This window comes from Mastigoproctus giganteus, chromosome 4, assembly GCF_048544385.1.
Source record: "Mastigoproctus giganteus isolate SK-2022 chromosome 4, ASM4854438v1, whole genome shotgun sequence".
Taxonomy (NCBI): domain Eukaryota; kingdom Metazoa; phylum Arthropoda; class Arachnida; order Uropygi; family Thelyphonidae; genus Mastigoproctus; species Mastigoproctus giganteus.
The window spans coordinates 69,773,665-69,797,867 of record NC_143578.1 but is presented as its reverse complement, the minus strand read 5'-3'; the positions used below and the strand labels follow the sequence as shown (position 1 = coordinate 69,797,867).

Sequence of the window (24,203 nt, the reverse complement as noted above, 5' to 3'; positions counted from 1 at the left end):
AAATCATTATAACCTTTATATTCTCATACGATATAATTAACAATTTCATTATCCCCTTATTTTCTCTCGGTTTCTTAAAGAATCAAAAGAAATCAACAGAACTATGCTTAAATATGGAAGAAATTAGAAAGAACCAGAGAGTAAGAAAGAAAGGATCAAACCAGGTAGTGATGATGCAGTTGCATTTGTGAAAAAAAAAAAAAATGACAGATTGCATTGGGTACTCTTGTATAAGTAGCATATATATTAAGTGGCCACTGTATTAAAAATACCTGCCGTTTTCATGAAATGGAGCGGTCTTTCGGTAACCGCATTACGTTTTCGTATCATGCTATTTAAGGTAGGTGGGCATATACATAGGGATGCTTGAGTAGTAGTGCAGACAGTGCTGCTAAACAAACGCACTCGGACACTTAAAAAATTTCACGAATGCTGAGAATTGAAATTGAGCCAGCCTTCCTGCATAATCCCTTTCCGCGCTGAGGTACTGTTAATCCCTCGTTCAAATTAAGATATTGGCTCAATTTCTCTTGCTCTTGGAACCATTAATCTTGATCTAACTGGGCTTTGACAAGTAAGCACGCGATAATCATGCGCTGTTGTTTGTTTTCGGGTACAGTACTTTCTCGTTTCTATGAATAGACTATAGTGTCCCTTGCGAATAATATTATTTATATCAAATGAGAAATACCGTTGGAGGCAAGTAACTCCAAGATATTTTTTAAGGCGCATCAGCAACTTAGGCCTTATTGTGTGCTCAGAGATCTTTATAAATGAAATCTTCGAGAGCGACGTGGTGATATATGCAAATGATTAAACAGGTTATAAGGCGGAAGTGAAAATAAATAGGACACATAGCCATTCGAGTGATCACTGTAACATATGCTATTATAAATTGCAAAAGAAGATGACCGAATATATCTTAGTTAGTTTATCGCAAAGATTTTTAAAACCCCGTGTGCGATCAGCGTATACTCAACTGAATGAATTTGAAAGGAATCACAATCATGCTCTCTGAAGCTGGTTGGTCCACCCAGAAAATTGCTGCATACCTGTGGGATCTTTTGATTTGCCGGTATTCCTTGAAATGCTGTGGGTTTGAACCCTTTTACTTGCCAGATCAAGAAGGTCAACTTGAATAACTATTCTTCCTCCCGTTAGTTATATAGCAGCAGTTGCTGATAATTCCACTTGCAAGGACAATTATTTGTCCTTGCACTGGAAATATTTCCTATTAGTCAAAGAAATTGCTAAACTGGACTATCTCGTGGGCCCTCTTTTGGACTATCTCAGAACGGCCCTCCTTTGTTAAAAACACTGATTTAAAAACAAGCAAATTGGTTTACGCATCATTGGAAGTTTTTGAAAGAACAAACGATTATTCACATTAAGTTGACTTCTTAAAGTTGATTCAATTGACCGGAACATTTAATATGAATAATCGGTTGATTTAATGATTTCTTTAATTTCTCTGTGGCTCCCCCTTTCATTTATAATATCGACATTAATAGATAGAGCAGATTTTTAAGTGCAGGTTAAATTCCATCTTATTTACAGAATACCAAATATAATGTTTCATTTATTAAGAAAAAAAAGAATATTTTCTGTACTTCAGATAATTCACTTAATTCATTCATAACATTGGTATTAATTAATGTCGTAAAATTTTCAAGCAAAATTCGTTTAAAGCTTTCTTTCACTTACATTCTTAAGTGACATTTTGTTTACCCCTCTTTCCTTCCTTCATTTATAATGGATGATATTTAATTAATACTGGAATCGATAATGGCCAATTATAAATGAGAAATTTGAATAACTCAGAAAGAAATTTAATGCGCAAAAGGGCTCCCTTAATATGCATCCTTAGTATGTTCTTAATATATTCGCAAAGCTTCAAGTTTCTGTTTCAAATTTTTAAGTTTCATAGTAATTTTATTTGTCTTTGTTGAATAAAAGCTTTTTTTTTTATGTATGTGATGTATTTCTTATAACTTTGAGTATTTTGATCGTGAAGGAATTTTTATATTTCTTTTAAGTGAAGTCGATCTTTCAATTTAATTGTATATCCAAGAAGTTTTATAAAGCAGGGCTTATGTTTCGGGATTTTATTTAACTAAGGTGATCGAAATCTAGCGTGTAATTGCTGATACTGTTTCATGAGCATAGAATAAATAACAAACACTGTTTCCAAAGATGAATTGTTTAGTAACAAAACATTTTCAGTGAATTCTTGGCTGTGTAAACATTTGATTGCATGGTAAAAAATTTGTTAATCCTACAAGTTAATGATGAAAAGCGACAAGCATAATCACCACCACTATTGTCTTCCAAATTGCACAAAATAACTGAATATCCTTAGGAAAATAGGCAGCTAAAGCCACCACCCACCTATAAATGGAGGCCGCCTTTGTGTGCGTGTGTGCGTGCGTGTGTGTGTGTGTGTTGATAGCACACTTGGAGCTACAGCAACGAAATTCCTGAAAGGCCGCTAAATGCACAGTTGAGAAACAAAAAAAAAAAAAAAAAAGAATTGTGGTTGGTTTGGTCACACTAAAAAGACAGAATGGAAGGAAACTGCTTAATTACACGGGAAAGTCAATAAAGACAGAATGCAACAATGAAGAGAGTTAATTTATCTTACATAGCACAGCAGTCGCTCTACCAAGTCGTAAAGAACAAAGAAAAAGAAACTAAAAGAAAAATCATCTCCGTATTGTACGGAAAAGAGAAAGAATCTTGTTGCTATTTCCTGACCACTGGAGTGACGAGTAGGGCATAGTTGAAGGCAAAGGGAGTACATGTGGAGGCTAGTACAACGTCTCAGTCCCTCCCTTCGAAAGACAGAGAAGAAACACGGAGCTAATAATGATTTTCGGGGAGAGAAACGTGTAATTGGAAACCAAAAAACAAACTGCCTTTGTTCGAAGGTTTCCGACGGTACCGAGCTGCGATAGTTCAACACCAATTGCCGGTGACAGTCTCCAAGAGCGCGTTTCGTAATCAGTTCCTCGTCAGTCCTGGGGGATCCTTGACCACGATGAATAGGACATTATTAGATTGGTGTTTCCTATCGAAAGTACTTGCTAGCTAGCGAAATTTGCGCTTAATAACTGGACAAGAACGTTTTCAGCGAAGTCAGAACAGTCAAAAGGTTTTTAGCCAAACGCTGACAAATGTTTCTCGTTTATCTAATATGAGTAATGTCCTCTTGAAGAGTATTAGAAATTTATACATAGCATTCTAGGCTTGCAAGAATTTCTAGTGTTTTTTAATGTAGTGATGCAGTTGACGGTGTCTGCAATTACAGATTGCATGAAAATACAGACTGCATGAAAAACATATTTAAACAAACAAAAAGTAACAAGAATTGCACAATGAAAATAATACGTTAGATATTAAAAGTATTTTTTTAAATAATTTTCAAAGACTAATTTTAGAGCAGAAATCCAAAAAACTTTGGTTAGTGCATTTGCACTAACCAAAGTTTGAGGTTAAACAATTTGAGGTTTGAGGTTAAACAAAATCCTCAAACAATGGTTAGTGCATTTGCATCGATGCTACAGAGTTGAATTTTTTACACAAACCGAAGTTTGTACACTGGCATCATTATTGTAACATCTCATATTGTGAAATCCTTCACAACATGTTGCCCTCCTCATACTTGAAATAGTAACGCTTCCCCATTAAAGAAGACTGTTGTTACTTACTTATGTTACTTCTCTAATGCAGAAGCATTGCTTATTTGAAGTAAGCCCTCGTGGGTAGCACAGTTGGTAGGATCGCCATCCTCCCCTCATCGGGTGGAAAAGACCTGAGTTCGAATCCCGTCGATGACGGAATTCGAACTCAGGTCTTTTCCACTCGGTGTGGGGATTTTTTATGGTTCTTTTTCAAAACGTGGCTTTCTTTCTAGTGATCAGCTGTAGAGCCCTTCTTCAGCTGATCTTTAAGTGACAAGAAGAGCTTACACGAAATATAAAAAGGTACGTTAGAAAAATAACAGAGAATAATTGCTATATACAGATAGTACACACTGTGTGTGTGTGTGTGTGTGTGTGTGTGTGTGTGTGTGTGTGTGTGTGTGTGTGTGTGTGTGTGTGTGTGTGAAGGCAAAGCAGCTAAGGCTATGAGGTGTCAGATTGTTTGTGGCGGTAAATTTCGTGTATTGTGTGATCGATCTGCCTGTTTACCGGGGAAAAAACTCCAGATATAAAACAACCCACGCCTGAGGACGACTAACTCAGCTACATTGCAAGAGAAACAAAAAGTCGGAATGATGGCTAATGAGTTGGATATGAATAAGGAGACGATTCGTCAAATTCTGCATGACGATTTAGGGAAAAGGAAGGTCAGCGCAAAATTTGTGCCTCACGGGTGAGCAGAAGTAACGAAGAGTGTCATCATGCGAAGACTTCAACCAGACTTGTCAAGACAATCCTAATTTCGTCGACTGTATTGTCAGTGGTGGATGTTGGGTTTTCAGTCTCAATCATCACGAAGGCCTCAAAAAGTTTTGTTTACAGACGTCCAAGACGACTGATCATGTTTTTCAACAAACAAGGCGTGATTCACAAGGAATTTATACTTGAAGGGAGTCAATACTGCGTTCTAAGTACAGATGCTTCAAAGACTACTGAAGTGCATTTCCCGGGTGAGGCCGTAATTTCAAAAGAAAGGCAACTGGTTCTTATTGCATGACAATGCCCCCACCCATTCTGCAACTGTGAAGACATTTCTGACGAAACATGGCATTGTACACATCAGCATCCTTACTCTGATCTGGTATCAGCGAACTTTTTCATCTTTCCCCAAAGTGAAAACTGCTCTCAAAGGGAAAAAAAATCAAATTGTTATATTAGGATTACCCGTAATTTAATATATAAACCCGTATTTTGTGTTCTCTGGTCAATTTGCCTGTTTTGTTGGACGAAAAAACCCCACTTTTTAAGACTTTTTAACCCACTTTCTGGGTTAAAAAGCCTTGCTATCTACTCCTGAGACTGACTAACTCAGCCATGGAGTGAAAAAGTCCATTAAAGTTTCTCGCGTCATCGGCTGATTCGAAGACGGTGATATATCACTGTGCTACCGCGCAGATCCCTCAAAGGAAAGACATTTCAGGATGTCTTTAACATCCTGATAGAAATGGATGTCTTTAACATCCATTTCTATTATTTATCATTAACCTTATTTAGTGAGCTAGAACCACAATCAACTTAAACGTGTGTACTTTTGCTCTCTGACGTTGGTTACGGAAATACCACGCCATTTAATCAACATATGACATCTTTTTGTTTTGTTACTAGTCTTGATTTCGAAAATTACAGTCGAGGTCACTGTTCATAATAACATTTTTCTTTAAAGAATCGATAATGCAGTGATGTTTGTGTCCATTCCGTTGATTGTTTCTGAGTCATAATGATGAATCCAGTTTTTATCTCCAATGACAAAACGAAGATGGCAACTGAAGTTTAATGTATGTAAGTTTAACGTTCCGCATCCAAGGAACAGGAATTACTTATAATGTAAACGGCGAGGGATTGAAATGGTTTCAGAAGTAAAAAGACTTAAGAGTACAGTCAGACGTGAAATTTACCTTGCATTGTAAACTGGCTGCTAAGAAGGCACACGGTGGTCTGTCATGATATATAGGACCTTTGCAAGCAGGGAACAGGATTTCATTGTATTTTTATATAAGATGATGAGGAGATCGCATTTAAAAGAGTGTTCAATTTTGGAGGTCACACCTGAAGAAAGATATAGAGCTTCTAGAAAGGGTTCAGAGAAAGACATCCAGATTTGTGAGGGATGCTAATTGATATTCATATAATTGAATGGCTTAAGACGTGCGGACTGTAGAGCTTGGCAGCGAGACGTCGGGGAACCTGATTGAGTTATATAATTCCTGAAGCGATCAGTAAAATGAACGAGAGGTGTATAGTCCCAGGTATATTTTTCGTATGAGAAATAAGAATTGGGGCCATAAATATAAAATTTAGGCAGTAGCAGAAGGCTGGATCTCACGAAGTTTACATTTGGGCAGTCCGTTGTAGATCATTAGAATAAGTTGGATGCCACTGTAGTCGGAGAGTTTGGTAAGTTCACTTTGGAACTGGATGGTCAGTTTTTTGGCGATGAAGAAATTGTGGGTGATTGAGAATTTTTTTTTTTTTTTGTAAGGTGCAGCAGCAAAAGGCTGCTTCCTTGTATCATTTATATCCATTTTAATACTAATCGAAGCATCTAGTGTCGCGCTTCTTAAATGTCGACAAAGCTATGACACATGACGCTTTATTCTGTTTCTTAGATTCATTAATGCCTACATTTGTCCTTATGATACATCCATATTATATTTAAGGGTGAAAAGTAATGGGGCCCTGTTAAAATCTATTATAATTCTTTAAAACCTATACGTAGATTGATGATTGACGTGTGCACAAATCAGCATAGAAATGTTCCATGTTATGTGCGCAAATAACTATCACATAAAATCGAATAAATGACAGATTCCGGGAGGACTTTATATTGCACAAGGTTCAGTACGTTTACTTTTTGCCTCTCCTACTAGACTCGAACTGTTTAATCTTACAACCGTTAGGACCTCAGTGTCTCCGCATATGGGTTTCTACGATTGCCTTTCTCGAAGGGATGCTTTCATGCTCGTTGCGAAAATTTGTTCTGCCAAATGCCTTTTTCAAGGCTCCGGACAGGTGATAATTGCTTGGTTCGAAGAATAGTGAGTATAGAGGGGTATGAAATGATTTTCATGGGCAAATTCTTGTTTGTTGATGATATCACGTGGAGCGTGGGAGAGCGCATTACAAACTGATACCGCAGTCGCTTCAGAGAACTGGTTTAAAACTATTCTTCGGAAACTTTCAATACCTCTCGCTGCTATGGACTTTCTTCGGGGAAATCTGTCGTTTTAACCAAGGAATAACAAAACTCTTTCCAGGTGATGGTTATGTGCTGCCCAAAACGTTTTTTGGACAGCATCCTCTGCACCTAGTAACGGACAATCAAACAAATCAACACGAATGCAAACTCATCACTAGCAAATATTCCATAGATATGGCTGGTGATGTATTTCCATTTGCTTGGATATTCGCTGGTCAACAGTAGCAACCAAAATCTTGCAAAACTTCGCATTTCCAGCCTAAAATGCATGAGGCAACACCAACATTGTGAAGTAACGACGTAATGTATCGCATATGGTGGATTATAGTAGAACAGTAATTTTATTCAGTCTGATATATGAGCAGAAAAAACGCCTTAAAAATAAACACTAAAAAATAACTGCAGTAGATTCTGTTTCATTCCTTGAAAAATTTATGGTGAGCCATCTATCTACACAAAATATTTTGTGTGTTATTTCATGTGTCTTGTACGAGTTAACTTTCCTTGTTGCAACTCCTAATTAGTTGCTGTAGGGCCATCCATCTCAGTAGGATATAAGTCCCCACTGCGCAATCAACAGAAATTGAGTAATTCGTTTATCTTAAATTCCAAGAGTAGTACTTCGAAATAGAACCAGGAATTCGCAAGAGACTACAATACGAGACAAAGTTTAACGTGAATTTCAGATTGATTATTTTGGTTTGAGTTTCAGGAAACATTGCAAAACTTTCCATCTCCGCTGTACGTAGGAATAATCAATACCAGAAAAATATATTCTTGGATATGTTTCCCCCTTCCTCTTCTTTAAAGGGTCTCGTGTGATTTTCACAGTAAACGACGTGCTCGTTTGGCCAACACGCGTGAAGAATACGAGATTCCAAGTCCATAATCCTGGCACTGAACTTTCCTGGTTTCATTGTCACAAACGGTTTTTTTTTTTTTTTTTCGAGGAAGGCAGGGGCGAAGTATAGTGAATAGGGAAAGAGGTTTTCTTAGGAGAACGCAACATGAATGCGTCTCCGGAGATTGGAATGGCACTTTATGGATCAGGTGTGTTTGTGGGTTGTATCGAGTTACTTGCACTCTTCTAGCAATAAATCTGAAGGATAACAAATACAAATGTAAACATACCAGTGTTTTTTTTTTTTTTTTTTTTCATAAAACTTATCCCATGGACTTACCGTAAGTATTTCCTTTCGACAGTCCCGTAGAGTAATTACAAAGAAGAATTTTATTTATTAAAAAGCTTTCATCGTTTAGCACACTTAATGCCACATTCATTCATTGTTATCACTTAACTGGCTCCTCAACTAGTTAAAAGTGCTATACATGTACCAGTAATTTTTATAGCTAGGAGCGGGATCTAAATCTATATTTTATGACTCAAGTAAAAGAAAAATGAAGAGGCTTACGAAAAGGATCTCCGAACTTGTAAGGCCACCACGACAATTGCTTTATTCTGCACTACTAATAAATAACACGTCGCCAAAAAGAAGTATAATGTTACTTAGTGTGCGGTGCCACAACTCCCCACTCCTCCATAGGGCTGTTTCGGTACTTAATTGATACCTAATAAAGCAGGGACTGCGTAGTGATGATATAAGCTCGCAACATGAGGGATGCGAAGACTTACATTTCGTATGACTTTGCATGTTTCTTCCTCCTAAGCTATAAAACAGAGATACAAATGCCATCCATAGCTCTACTGTATTATTTACAGTCAGGGTTCAGAGCTATACTTATACACTGAATGGACAGAAAGCATGGGACACCTACCTAATAAGTGGTATGCCCACCTTTCGCCCGGATAACGGAAGTCCCACGGCGAGGCATTGAGTCCACTAGTTCACGAAAGCGTTCCACAGGTGTTTCCATCCATGCTTGCTGCACTGCTGTCTATAATTCCGTCGCATTCCTGCTTGGAGGATCCAAATCTCGAACGGCCCTTTCCATAGATCTCCACAGGATTCATGTCCAGTGAACGGGGAGACCATTCCATGATGGTAAAATCTGCGAATGCTCTTCGAACCATGTTCTAGTCACCACGGCTTGTGGGGAGTCGCGTTGTCCTGCTGGAAGAGTCTATTGCCTGTGGATGCACGACGACCATGAAGGGATGCAGGTGGCCTGCAAGGATGAACACATAACCTGGACTTTTCAGAGATGCGTCTAGACGTACCAGAGGTCCCATCGCTTCAGACCATTACCGACCGTCCATCTACCTGCAGTTCCTTGTTGACATGACGGGTGCATAGCTTCATGCGATTTCCGCCAGATACGCACCCTTCCCACCTTCCCATCTGCTCGAAATAACTGGAAACAGGACTCATCGGACCAGGAGACCCGTCTCCAATCATCCAAGGTCCAGTGCCGATGTTCTTTCGCCCAGTTGAGGCGTAGAGTCCTGTGTTGTGTTGTGGTGTTAGCAATGGGACTCTGGTGGGTCGGCTGCTCCCATTACCTATTGCGGCTAATGATTGCTTGATGGAGACGTTTCTGGCCCCTCCCCCGTTGAAGCTCGCAGTGATTTGTGCCATTGTCGCTCTCCGGTTGGCTGAAACAAAGCAAAACGGACATCGACGGCCACGTTCATCCGCCACCCCACTAGGCCCACAGCGCTGTCCACGATCAGATGTTATTCCGGAAATGGCATATTTCCAATACACTCTTGATACTGTCGAACGGGGAGAGTGCAATTTCTGTACCATCTCCGCGATAGAGTGACCCATGCGTCGGGCACCCACTATCATCCCTCTTTCAAAGTCGGTTGGTAACTCACGACTTTTATCCATCCTGACATCAAATTACCGTCTACGTGGATGCAGTGTACCTATATACTTGCCAAGCTGTGGGTTCGTTCATTGGCGACCTGGGTTACAGCGTCGCGTTGCCTAGGAACTAGGTATCCCATGAATTCATCCCTGTGAAACATTGGGAACTAGAATTGTTCTCAAAAATATACGTTGCCTGGCGGCTTTACTAGGACCATGGCTGCAAAAATATATAAAGAGAAGTAGTTATGTGGTTTTGTGTGCGTGCATGAGCGAGCTTCGAAAGCGTTATTAAACCGTGTGACTTGACTAGCGAGTGGTGAGACGATTCCAAAAGTATCATCGCATACTGACCTAGGGCTAACGTGGTATGAAGATTTAAATTTCAAAGATCACTTCCTCAAGACAAAGAAGATCTATACTGCATTCTTGGCTATCCGCCAGGAGCCCATAGGTTGCCACAACATCAATCTGATTGTCAATATATTGATAGGTGTCTCACTCCTATACCTTTACATGCATCTGAAATCTGGTCCTCAGCATCTGCCTCTCTGCGTAACAGATCCTTGCCGGTGAAATACTGGATTCTGCGGTGGCCGTCTGGGAGGGAACCCATTCGCCATCTCCAAATCTATTCTTCTAGTCAATCTAGGCATGACCCCCTTGGAAGCTCACTGTTTTAAAAAAAATCTGTCCACATTCTCTAAACTGCTAACCCGTCAGATTGATGCCCCATCGATAGAGGATATTATCTCACTTCCCAAAGCAAGCAATAGAAACGACCAGAGCGGGCAACGTCCACTTAGGATGAAGCTAACTATCCTGGACTCCCTAAAAGGAATGTTTTCATGTAACATGATTCAACACTTCAACACCTTCTCCATAGATCCAAATAAGTTTGGAGAAAATAGAAGATACAGAAGCCAAATTATGGATGAAATCTGGACCAAATCACCTATAAAATCTGAGCTTTATTTATATCAGAAATGTAAATAGTTTAATGCAAAAATATATTGTAAAAGCAAAGCAAATTGTAATGACATAAAAAATGATATGTAGGACAACTTGTATTTGTAATTACAATATTAATTTAATAACAGTTTTATTTTAAAGTTAATCGTTACTGCTATTAAGTAAATTAATTTTCTAGACAATGTCATTATTTTAAATATCAAAAATTTGTATAAAATTGTACGCTGTATTTAAAATATATATATTTGTACACTCTCCTAACCCACTGGCTGTTCAGGGGAGGGGGTGAACCTAAGGTTAATAAACAGATGATAATAATACAACACTAATAATAATGATAATAATAGCGCACAAATCATTTCACCGGCAAATGGGAATGAACAGTATCTTGTAGATTTCCAAAGAGTATGATTCCTATTACATATTATCTGGTAGTATATCAATGAGAACTACCGCATTTGTCGAGTGTTCAAAGACTAGTGTTATTCAACTCTTTAACGAACTGAAAACGTGAATAGACGCGCCTGTAACTGAAAATGTAAGGTGATAGAGCGAGGTGTTGACATCTGGAGTAGATTATCAAATCTGTATCCAAACGATGGTTATATTAGATAATCCGCTGCACAACTAAAAATTAACTTCTACATTTAATGCGGAAACATCACATGGTTTCATTACTCGCACCATGGGATGAACCATGCAAAGAATGCACTTCGGAAATTAGAAGCCTTCAAGGAAGCCATTGATCTCGGGCACCAACCATCTGGAACAGAAGAAGAAATTCCTGGATACTATGTGAACTCTCCAGGGAGTGATATTTATATGCTAACCTAAATATCACTCCCTGGAGAGTTCACATAGCATCCAGGAATATTCTTCTTCTGTCCCAGATGCTAACCGATGTGTTTGACACCCCCAGTCTTCACGGAGTATCTCTACTCCACGTGATGGACGCAGTAATGGCAACTCCTACTTACCATTGCATTCTGCACTGTCCAACTTCTGCTGTCTGAAGAACTTCTTTCCGAACAACGCAGTCACTCTTTTTAATTCATTGGCAATATACCCTGTGAAATACTCTGAAGACAAGCAGTACAGGGTGAAGAGGCTTCTCTGAAGCGCACAGCTTGCTTGAACTAGAAAGAAGATAGGAACTTGAACTTTATAAAGAAGATGGAATGACCAACATATAAAATAACTGTTGGACATCTACTTTTATATGATATTGTGAATAATTTCCTCTTTTAATTTTGTCGATAATGCATTCTTTAAATAATACTGTAAATGATTTGCACTGTTGTAAATTTTGTAAATATTGTAAACATGTTTTTGTAAATATTGTAAACATGTTTTTGTAAATATTGTACTGTAAAAATTGCTATTCCTGCATTTTTGTACACCCTTCTAGCCAGCTTGTAAAAAGGGTGAAAGCAAACACTTGCTATAATAATAATAAACGGATTTAATAATAATAATACGGCAGCTGCATTTGTGCTAAGAATGCGCAGGATGGATATAGCAGGATTGGAAGCACGTCATATGCTCTGATTTTTAACACTGATGGAGGAATGCACATACGGAGGAAACTCAGCAATAGGGAATGATTTTGTGCCATGCCCTCAGGTATAGCACAAAATGTTGATCCAAATGTAGGGCGTTGTGAAAGCCAAAGCACAACTGGACATCATTGCAAATTAGATACACCCGGCAGTGTTCACGTTTATCTGGACAGGAATACTTTCAAGTGACAATCTACCGTGCTGAATATGTGAAAGATTAGCCTGATGTGTGCTAATAGGACTTCTAATATCCGCCCTGGCCAGCCCAATATTCGGTCTCAATCCCGAGGGTTATTGATCAGCACAATTCTCTGCCTACTGCACTCTTAAAATTGAGGACAATTTTATTGCATGAATGGTCCAATGTTCAACTTTCGGGCTGTTCTCGCTGTTCTGACAGTATGTCTATAATGCAAGTAGTAAAAAAAAATAATGATAATTTTATGTTATTTACATCAGTAGTACTGATTCACTGATGAAGACTAGATATAAATTTGGTCCAAAGAGCAAAGTTCCCCACAGAATCCTAGTTCAGAAGTTAAAGAATGTGGAATATTCTCCACTCTGATGTCTAGAAAATGTTTGATATAGTATTGAATGGATTGTATATATACGAACCCTGTAAATTCTGTTCTTGCTGCTTATTGAGAAGAGTTCAGAGTCAGCATTCGAAGTAGAAGACACAGTCTGGCACCTAGTTCGAAAAATATAATTAATGAGAAAAAGTATCGGCCTAACTCCACTTCATTAAAAACTGGTCTTGCCAAAACAGTTGATAAAGTTATTGAATAAGAATGTCTACTGCTTTAAGTACATTTTCAATAAATTTCCAGTTTTCAACTACAAGAAAATTAGTCTTCAACACTTGGAACCTAAGTGCACTGGTCAAAACAAAAAGAGGATCATTAGGGGATCACAGCGTGTGCAAAAAATGTTTGTGAAGACTAAATGGTCAAAGCATAATACGTTATGGGTTGAGATTAACTATATAATATCGGTGTAAATACACCACAGTTTACCCATAAGTTTAACTACATACGTAATGTAGGTAGCCAAAATATGAGATAAAATCTAAACGATGCGGTTACAGCATGTCTGCATTACCAGAGTACCTGCACGCCCACTGACGAGTGAGCCAACAAGCTCCGCAACGCGTCTGGGTGGTGGTGGTGCCCCCTGAGAATAATTAACAGTAGTCTCCTCTACTAGAAAAGCGTTATTTATTTGAAGTAGTGCAGTACCGGGTATCTCTGTTGAGGGTAGCCACAATATGAGATAAAAACTAAAGGGTGCCATTACACTACGTATGCAGTTAAACTTATGGGTGAACTATGGTTTATTTACACCGATATTATATAAACAATGTTTGTATAAATATAATAAGAAGTACCTCATGATGTAATTGAAGTTGAGTCCTGATCAGTGTATGTCAAAATCCAAATGGTCGCACTCCTGAATTTTACATGTTCTCGGCCTGTATTTGTTAGGGAACTTAGTAGTTTGCATCTGCACGCTAGTCTTTGAATTTATCTGTCCGCGGCCACACTGTTTATCGGTATGGTAGATTGTCCAATAGATATGGCGCCTCCGTAGCCAGGTGGGCAGGAGCGGCAGTGCGTAGCACACGCTTCTTGATTAGACCGGGATTCGAGCCCGTGACCACCAAATACGGAGGATGCGGAAAGGTCAGGGAATGACCACCGCATATCCCGGAGCAATGTGGCCTTAGTTGCTAATGCTCCTAAAAAAAACCAAATAACAATAACCAATAGATATAGTGATTCCTCTAATTGTTTGGACCAGTTTAATCAGGAATTTAATGTTCAACGAACAGTGAACAAAGTGAGTCTGACTTTTATATTTACTAAAAAAGAAACCTTTTGATCCTTACTTTTTTTCAGAATATTAAACACCTTTCAGGTTGTAGCTGATTTTTGTACCCTAATAGTTATTAGGCAACTGGAGTGTTAGCATCACAATTGTCAACTGTAGTTAAAGTTGTGAAGGAAATCAAGTTCACGTGCTAAGTGATATAAAGCTGTATAGCGAAAGAAAAGCATGCAGATAGAAATTTTAAACAGCTTGTTGGGAGAAGTTCATCTCATGTTAAGGACAGTAGCGATTTAACTCGCACTGCAATGCACTCTTTGCCTGTAAATCACACCTTCGACCGAGTTACAGTAAATCACGTATTCTTAGTTACCTTTCATCAGAAAAGGTTTTCGTCGTGTGTCCTTTGTTCGAGATATCACGTGCTTCTTTTTATGACTGTCGTAACTCACAAATGTCACCATCGTGAAAAATTTACTCTCCGCGTCATGAAGAAAAATGCAAGGGAAGAAAACACTTACTTTTTTTACTTGGTTGAGTCTGGCACCTAATATTGGAAGTTCTCCCTCATGTACTGTGAGATCAGAATATGACTTCGTGTAAGCAAGTGCGTGCGTAGTATTTGGTGAAGAATCGTTTCTCTGAATTTGTGGCACGATAGGGAGTTTTGTTTGATTGCCTTGACCAGTATGGACTTCAAGATGTCTTCGCGAAAGTGTGTAGTTCCAGGACACTGAAATAGACAATGAATTTTGTATATTTGCCTGTCTTGGTTGGTTTTCCGATTATTTATTCTGTTGTGTATGCATGAGAGACATAGTATTGTATTTAATCTATATATATATATATATATATATATATACTTTTTTTTTTAACCATTTACTACACTATATTTATCTATGATAATAATAATAAAAGTTCACAATAATATTCAGTAGAACTGATATCTTAACCTGTAAGGTAAACAAGCCCGGACTATAAGGAAATGTGTACTAGGTGATGGATTATGAATAACTGCAAACTAGGTTCAAAGCGTAGTTGTAAGGCCCATCCATATAGTCGAGCACTATTAATCCCGAAAAGGGGCTCCTGTGCTCAAGAAGTTTCGCATGATATAAATCAGCCCCTGAAAAATTTTGTTCATACAATGTTTCGTAGGTAAGATTGTTGTTGGCATCTCCTGGTGAATGTTTCTTATAGCTTGATTAGGGCGTAAGTATCCGCAAGAGTGACAGATCTGCAGGTTTTGTCGTTGTCTGTAGATACTCTGTTAATTCTTAGAGGTCTTTTCAGTTGGCGCTGTGGATAGCCGATCTCAGATGTAAGGGTGTAGGATTTCTCCTTTGAGTTCCCGTTTTTTTCCGCCACAACATGTAAATCGGCCTCTGAACACACACGCATACTGTAACCATTATAACCATTAGTATAACGCGATAGTTGGCCTCCTATAAAATCTCTGCAGTGCGAAACCGTGTTATACGGGACTAAGAACCAGTACAAAAAGGGGGTTACGTTCCAAAAGCCTGACAAAAATACATTTTTTTTAATAAGTAAACAAACCCTTGCAAACTGTGACATATATATATATATATGTCAGATAATGTACGTTCATTTAATTTTCTTCTTCTCCATTGCTGCTAAGCACAATCAAACGAGAACGTTTTCTCTGTTGCAGAATATCTTCACCTTTCGAACTTTCTTCTGCAGCATCTAGATTTTGTATCTTCTGCTCTCTTTAAAAAATCAGTAATCTGGGATTGTTTGCCTTTGCTTTGATAGATTGTAAATTGTATGGTATGGTATGGAACTAATCATTTTTGAAGGTCCCTTTTCAACTCTGTGTTCCTTTCAGTCGAAGGATCTGCATTCAAAAAATAAGATTCTAATTGCTCGGCCAAGTTTATGCCTTCTCTTATGCTTTTTAGTATAAAATTTGGAACTTCAGAATTTTCATCTGCACTATCATCCTCTGAATTGATTTGGTGTACCTCCGATGCCATTTTCCTCAAATCCGCTTCGCCAGCCTCTTTTTCTACCAGTAATTCTTGAACGTCTTCAGTAGTCCTATCATCAAAAATTTCCCCTCCTACCGACTTAGCAAGTTCTACTATTCCACCGATTCCATTTTATGCCAGTTCGACCATATTTCCTGAATGAACTGACTCTGGCCATACATTTTTCCAACACGCAGTTAATGTTGACGGTTGTTTTTACTTCTTTGAGCGATAAAGCTATGATTCCGACACAGTCCACACTTGAAAAATGTTTCCATGCTTCCATCACTTCAATAGATTCGGAATCAATGTTTCCCAAAATCCATTGTAACGATTTTCTGATGTAATGAGTTTTAAAGGTATATATAATGCCTTGATGTAATGGCTGAATTAAAGAAGTTGTATTAGTTGATAGGAATATTATTTATTAATATTATTACTTCAACATTTTGGATGACTTAAATCTTTTGGATGGCCTGGCGCTTTATCCAATAGTAATAAAACTTTGAAATCTAGATTTTTCCGCTTTAAGAACGGAATAACCTCAATTATTTGTACTACTCACCCTTTAATGTCCTATTGATGAAGGATTTTACAGGAAAATATGAGAAAGTGAAAAACAAATTAAAGACTTTAGAAAAAGGATTCGCCAAAAGAATGTGCACATTTTTTGGGAGCCTGATTAAATCACTAATAAACATTTAAAATTTAATCATAATGTTCCAAACGATGTGCACATTCTTTTGGCGAATCCTTTTTAGTTTCATTCAAACACCTTCATCGATTTTCGGCATTAAAAGGTGAGTACTGTAATGAATCGAGTTTATTCCGTTTCTTAATTAGTTTCGAATATTCCACACTTAATATTAAACCATAAAGTAGTCAATGGCAGTATACGCAAGGGAAAAACATTACACGTCTTAATCAGTTGCTGTTAAGTAAATAAAACAATAACGTTGCATTTTAAACCACTGTTACATATCGGAACTCCACTGCCCTTCAATTTTCTGTTTATACTTCACAACTTTTACATATGGTTAGAGGAATTTGTAAGCGCGAGAGAGAGAGATTACGAGGATATTACCGTATTTTATGGTATCTCACGGATATTAAATTTCTCATAATTCCTTTTAAAACATTATTATTAGTAATGCAATGTAGAACTGTATGCAAGGTGATACGTAACACCTTCTCCTGTAAGTTCATATTCCAATGACGGATGACATGATACTTGAATGATTTCAGATTAAGGTTACTGCTAACGTAAGACAAGCTAACGCAGCAAATCAAAAATAATTCGTAGGCTTTCCAAGATGCATCACTTATCCGACATTTTATCTAAAACTACAAATATTTTAATCAGTCGTCACTGTATTAAGAATTTTAATTCTCTGTATTGTAGCGCAATTCCGTTTGCGTGTTTCTCTGATTATAAACATCCTGTCCATTAATATTTGTACCACGCCGTCGCAATAACAATTATTTCGTCTTTCCATTTAAAAAGTACTAAAGCTGTTTCTTACTTTAGAAAAGCTTCGTATGCAGGTATTATATTTCAGTGACTCAAGTGCTGCTACCAGGGTTTAGCGTGACAGAGGTTCCATTAATTATTTGCAAGGACGAAACGTAGAGCTCCTGAATCTTGCACTTTCTTAAACCAACAAGGGAAGGGATAGGTTATACAGAAGTTTGCAAATATCCCACGTCGATGTGCTGTTTGAACTTGACCCTTTGTTGAGTAAATTAGGTTTGCTATCTGCTCTCTTGCGTTCCGGGAACGTAAACTACTATTCCTTATTAATGACCGACCATGCGAGAGGTATCGTTTACAACCGCAGTTTCGGGTACTATTGTACAGCTAACTGGGACTCTCCTGAGACCTGCTGGAATCCAGCACCACGTCACTAATCGTACCAGCGAAGCCCACAATAGGCAATTGCCTGACTGCCACGTTGGAAGTTAATGTTACCTGCCACACCTAAGATATCCAGGTGTTATCGGAAGGCGTTATCTTTACCAGGACTTGCCTGCCGAGTGGTGGATTAATTACACCTTGACTGATCCCCCGAGCGTTCTGCTCTATCTCTCGTCTTTATAGAATGCTCACACATCCGTAAATTTAATTAAATTGGCTCACAGTTGGCCTTTTAAGGTGATGTTTCTGAAAAATTTCGACTACACAGTGCTTCTGCTTAGTTTTCTAACTGACTGCAATCTTCGATACTCCACCGATTCAGGATTGTTCCGTCAGCCTAGTGTTTTTCACCTAATTTATCTTCCAACAAACTTCGGAGCATATTTCGAAACTGTTAGTTTCGAAAGAACTGCGAATGTTCCTTTGCATTCGGCGCAAAAGATATCTTCGCGACATGTAGATTTGGCATTCATTGAACTGTATTTTTCATCATCCTTCTCGAGAAGCATTAATCGAGGATATAAAGAAAGGAGAAAGAGATGACTCGAAAACCAAGGATGAATCAAAAAAGTCAATACGTGGTATTCGTATAGAGGTATTATAATAAAATATAAATAAAGTATGGAGGATAAAGGTATTAAAATAAAAAGTGGGGGAGTAAAATACTTACAATTCGATAGTGCAAGAGCACTATCGAATTGTATTTTAAATGTTTAAACAGTTGTTTGGATTGGAATTCTTTTCCACTTTGAAGTTTTTCGCTGTTTAAGACGTGAAACTTCTTCTGTGCGAGTAATTTTTAGAATTACACCATGTATGGAATTTGCTTGTCAGCCCGGTTGTGATGAATTTTTTTTCGTCAGTTGAAAATAGGTTTCAGCCGTAAATTATTTCTGAAAGATTAAAAGATTAAACTTTTTGAGTTCGTTCACCTTCTGTACTTTAGCGAAGTATTTTGGAGATATATCTGTGTCGCGAACTCCAACTGGTTTGAATATCGAAAGTCTCCTCTGTAAGCAAGAACTCCCCAAGTGACACATCGTGAAGCTATGCATAAATCATTGTGTTCCCAGATGCACAAGTCTCTCTCTCTCTCTGCTGTGGCTTCTTTAATTCAATATGCGTGTGTCATAAGCCTCAGGTGGTGATCCTCGTCAAGTTTCACTTTTTGTCGATCCATTGGAGAGACACGAACATGGAGAGTACACTCGGGAGAAAGGAGGAGTGTTATTTTTCTCGTAAATAGTATGTGTAAGCTGTACGGCGAACACAGGTGGGGCAAGATACAGGGCCCACTTCCCTCTTTTATTTTGTTGTTGTTTCTTATTTTACCCATACGTTACGATGTGTGCATGTTTAGTATTAACAAGCAATAAGAAACTGATAGTTTCCGACGTTACTAGAATCGAACGTTGTTTTATAAAGATGACCTGTTCCTGGTCGATGCTACTATCCATGTTCAGTACTTCACTGGCCAAGAATGTTAACGTGTTTTCTTTAGTATGCCGATGCCCGCCGAGTGAGCAGACATTGGCATACTAAATTAATTTAAGAATTTGTATTTTTGATGAGTAATGGTTAATTAGTAATAATTATTACTCCTCTCTTTTGACTAACAGAATTTTTCTTATATAAAATGGATTTGAAAAGTACGTTATGTGAAATTAAGGGTCACGTTTTCTACTTAGAAAATAAATATTAAGGAATCAAACTCTGCACCAAGTTGATAAAACACTCGTTTAAATTAACACGTACTGCATTTAAACTAATTTGGACGTTTTTGGTAAATTTATCTAATTCGTGCTCAACCGTTCATTGCATTTATATAGGGAATATTACACATAATTAGATTAAAATGGTTTAAGACGCACACAGTTACCGAACGAATATCAAATTTTCATGTTTGATTACTGGCTAAGCAAACATTGGCATGTATGCTTAGGCAGTAATATTTAAATGTTCTCGTTAGTAACGGTGCTTATTGTTAATTCATTAATTGAGCTGTATATATAGTTAATGTTTTGTAGGCTGTATATTATGTACGTGCAGTTTTTAAAAATGAATGCAATTGCACACGGGTTTATTCATTAATTACATAAGGGTAAGCGCAGTTTAACTGAAACGTCTCCAAAATATAGTTAATTTAAAAGCAGGGAATATAATCTGCTAATAATTCAGTTTTAACGTTGTAAAATGCTTCAGTATACCTTACAAAGGTTCCGTTGTAAAATATTGGTTTCTAACCTTACAGAATAATAAAGTGACGGTCATATTCTAATAATTACTTGTTTTTGAATTCTTTGATGTGATTTGGTTTCCATTTTCATTGTATCTTCCTCATACACCATCATGAGTGGGAGAGAGAATTAAAACAAAATGTATTAGATTTCTGCATCTCTGTCGTCGTTTTAGCCATTCTGATTTCAATTCCGGAGAGGACCTTTTTGTTTACGAAGTCAGCACATCTAATAAATTCCTTACATGTGCAGATCTGTTTATTAGTACCGTACATTGATGCCAGACTCCAATCCATTTGGCTTTACCGGTTTTTCTCACGAACTTTAGTAACTAGTCGGTCACCTTGTTATGTTTTTTTTTTTTTTAAGAGGTAGTAAATAAGCATCCCATTAAGTAATTGCTTTCTTCATTTTGTTATTATTGTTATCTGTTTTGCACGTATTGCGCACGCTGTGGATGTGAAATTTGTATGCGAATAACGCAGGTCAACAGGTTGCAACTATTTGGTCCTCTTCCCCTACAACACGCTTCAACAAGTTCCTCAGCCTGGAATATTGGCTCCTGAAATGGCTCAACCAGCAGACTAGCAACGAATACACTATTTCTAGGGTCCAACTGTTCGTCAATTCGAAGTCACCCCATGAAAACAACAGATTGTGGCAGCTAACCTTCTTACACTGGCCAGACTAATCACAGGACGATTCGACACCCCTGGCATCACTGATGTGATAAAAAAAAAAAAAAAAAAAAATCCGAATTGCTGGAAGAAATCAATTGGACCCAAGGCTCCCACTTAAAATCTGTTTCAACAACCTCAAAGGCCTGACACTCATGTTTCCTGGAAACACAGTAGATCCGGTTAACAATACAGTATATCCATCAATCTTGATAAATTCTGCCAGCAGCACTCCAGAAGCTAATGGACACCTACACAAATCTACTGTTATGACCCACAGGAACACCACCAGAAGGAAAATATGGACTGCCTCAATCAAAGAAATGCCTTATATTTTTGTACACATATATCTCATGTTATATAAATTTTTATATAAATTTACACTTTTATATAAATTTCTTAATTTGGAATACTTCGGTATTCCACAATTTTCCAGGATGTAAATAAAAAAAACTCTAAATACAGCTAGGCCTCGCATAACGCGATATTCAGTTAACGCTACTTGAAAAATGATACCACTTTACACGATGCAAATTTCCAGTTAACACGATCTTTTTTTTTTTTTTTTTTATGCGATAGTTCAAAAAGATTTGAATCGCGCGTTAAGCTTACCGTGAGTCGTACGGTCAATAAACAAACGTTTTCCTGCTGCACGCCTCGATGTGTTCCGTCAACCATCGGAAGAAAACGTGTTTGTCTCCTAATAAAGTCAATGCAGACTTGCATTTAAAAAATCAAAATTTTAAATGAGAACATCAAACCTTTTGTTTGATGTTCTCTGCGATATTTATTTCGCCAGGGCCCAGAGAAGATTGTTGTCGGCTATCGGAAATTGAATTCAATACAACTCATCAATGGAATATCTGCAATGATCACAAAGTCATGGTATGTTAATGGGCATGCAAGGATGATTCGCAAAATATTGTTGTTTCCTATGATATCTGTGATATTTATGGTAATCCAATGAAGACTTTCCCTTCCGCCTGTCCACTTTAAACTTGGTATTATGAAGAGTTTTGTGAAAGCGATGGATAAGATGAATTCGAGAGAGTTTCATTGCTTAAGTCCGAATTCCAAAGATCAGTTTTTCGAAAGTGAGAGAGGAAAACCTTTATGATGCCTCAAATCTTAGAGCAGAATGAGAGCTTCGAAGAATGCCTCAGTATATTAGAACTAAAGGCATGACAGGCTCTCAAATGGTTTTGTGGAAACTTTTTTGGGTAACTGCAGATGTCCTGCATACAAAGATGGAAACTGTTCAATGCGTATAAATAAATGGGATATCGTAAGTCGTTGAAACTTCATTTCTTGCATTCTCATTTAGACTTCTTTCCCGAAAACCTTGGCATGGTGAGTGACAAGTGAGGCGAGGGGAGAATTCCTTCAAGATATTAAGTCAGTGGAAAATCGCTACCGAGATTTCTTGAATGGACGTGTGTTGGCAGTCTACTGCTGGATATTGTACCACGACATTCGGGGGAAAATGTACTAAAGGAAATCATCCGCACAATATTTTTGAATTGTATTATTTAAACTAGGCATATAAAGTATATTGGGTTTAAAGTGTATCAGTGGTTAAAATGTAATTATAACCAGTCTCGTATATTTTGTAATGAAGTAGTCTTAATTAATGTGCATGGTTTATACTCTGGTACGACACGTTAGAAGAGTTTGCAGTTAATAATTTTTGATAATGAATACAATCGTTAACCGTATTTAGTAGCCATTCAGATTTAAACCACAGTCCACTCAAATGCGTGTGCTGCTGTACTCTGGCGCTTAACCACTCTGCTACTTCGTGCCGAACTCGTGCTAATATTTACGAAAACTGTACTTGCTAGGTGAAAATAAAGAAAGAAGACCATATTTGAAATCAGCGCGCAAAACTGGTTTAGAAAAGTGTTTACATCTTTAATAATAATAAAAAAGGTTTAATTTTGTTGACCAGTGTAATTATCAGTCTGTGTCATTATTGTTGCTAATAATTTTTTTGCTTCATAACTCTAGGTTTACTTGGAGTGGCAATCAAGTGTTTCTCGTTGGATCAGCATCGTCATACTACAGGCATAAATTGGCACACTTGCGTCCCCTGTCGTTAGAGAAGAATAATGAACAGACACTACAGCATTAACAAATGGTGTGAAGTTCCTTGCACCTCGTGGCTGTGCTAGCTAATAGTTTATTTATTGTTGACTGAAGAATTTGTTGATTATTTTATTTTGTTTGTAGATATATATATATATATATATATGTATACATATATATAGTTTCGTATCGTAATTTTTTTTTTCTTGGAATATGGTGATAACCTAATATCTTTTTCATTAACCTTTCGATGTTCGGCTGTCTAATCATTGTCTCTTGATTTTTGTTAGGTGTCGGAAAAGTATCTCCACGCGCACAAATCATTATTGATCATCATTCCTAATTATTTGTAACAACTTCATTCCTTACGCAGATTTTTTGGGAAATATTTTATAAGGGATATTTCGCAATCCCTGCACGGATCGCTATTTAGTTGACTTGTGAGAAAACGCAAAGTATATTTATGTTAATATTTGCATTTTTTGCTGTCATCTTAGCCTAGCTTAGCGTTCGTTGTTTTATTTATTATGTTCCAGATTATTTATACAAATTATAATGCTATAATCAAGAACATCATAAAAATAATAAATGGTGTGTTTTTTTCAAGAGAAGCTTGCGTTTATGAGAGTATAGGGGAGTATTTAAGATGCGCTTGGCTCTATGAGAGGTCCTTTCTTTAGTTTTTAAGGTGAATTAGAATTTGACGAGCCAATCTTAATTATGCTGTGTACTGCATTTATGTTCATCTCATAAGCTACATTTTGCTTATCTATTTGAAGTGATCAGCTTACCACTATTTAAGAGAACTTTTAAAGGCAGCTTAATTCAAATATAAAATCTGTTATTTGTACAGCTTCTTCTGCAAAGCGTTTATGTTAAAATGTGTTCTGCTTATATTTGTATTAAGGCATGACCACAGGGTCAGAGAAGTTTATGACTAGTCATTTAACACGAATATTCCTATTCACCGTATTTGGCGGTCATGTGGCTCGAACTCGGTCAGCTGATACGTTTATACTACTGCAGTCCAGCGTTGAGATGTGCGGTTAACAAATATCTCTCCACGTTTTTTTTTTTTTTTTTTTTTCAGTTATCTAACCAGTAACACAAAATTAGTGGGAAAAAATTTAATAATTCCCTAATACAATTAAAATAAAGAATACTGTTGAAAAAATAGCCTTTAAATATGTCGAAGTGATGAGTAAATAGGGCATAACAAACATTTGACAATTTGCACCATTTACCATTTACTAAAATAAATGGCAT

The 24,203-nt window shown here is 37.4% G+C and overlaps 1 protein-coding gene across 1 annotated transcript in view; it reads left to right on the top strand.

Annotated features, from left to right (window-relative positions):
* The window catches only part of LOC150086821 (protein O-linked-mannose beta-1,2-N-acetylglucosaminyltransferase 1-like), a 392,325-nt gene extending 369,286 nt beyond the window's left edge, over positions 1 to 23,039 (top strand). Inside the window, exon 21 of the mRNA XM_090371595.1 lies at positions 22,860 to 23,039. Within this exon, the coding sequence (XP_090227721.1) occupies positions 22,860 to 22,983 (124 nt within the window). The 3' untranslated portion in view covers positions 22,984 to 23,039. The remainder of the gene's footprint in view (positions 1 to 22,859) is intronic.
* The last annotated feature ends 1,164 nt before the right edge of the window (positions 23,040 to 24,203 follow it).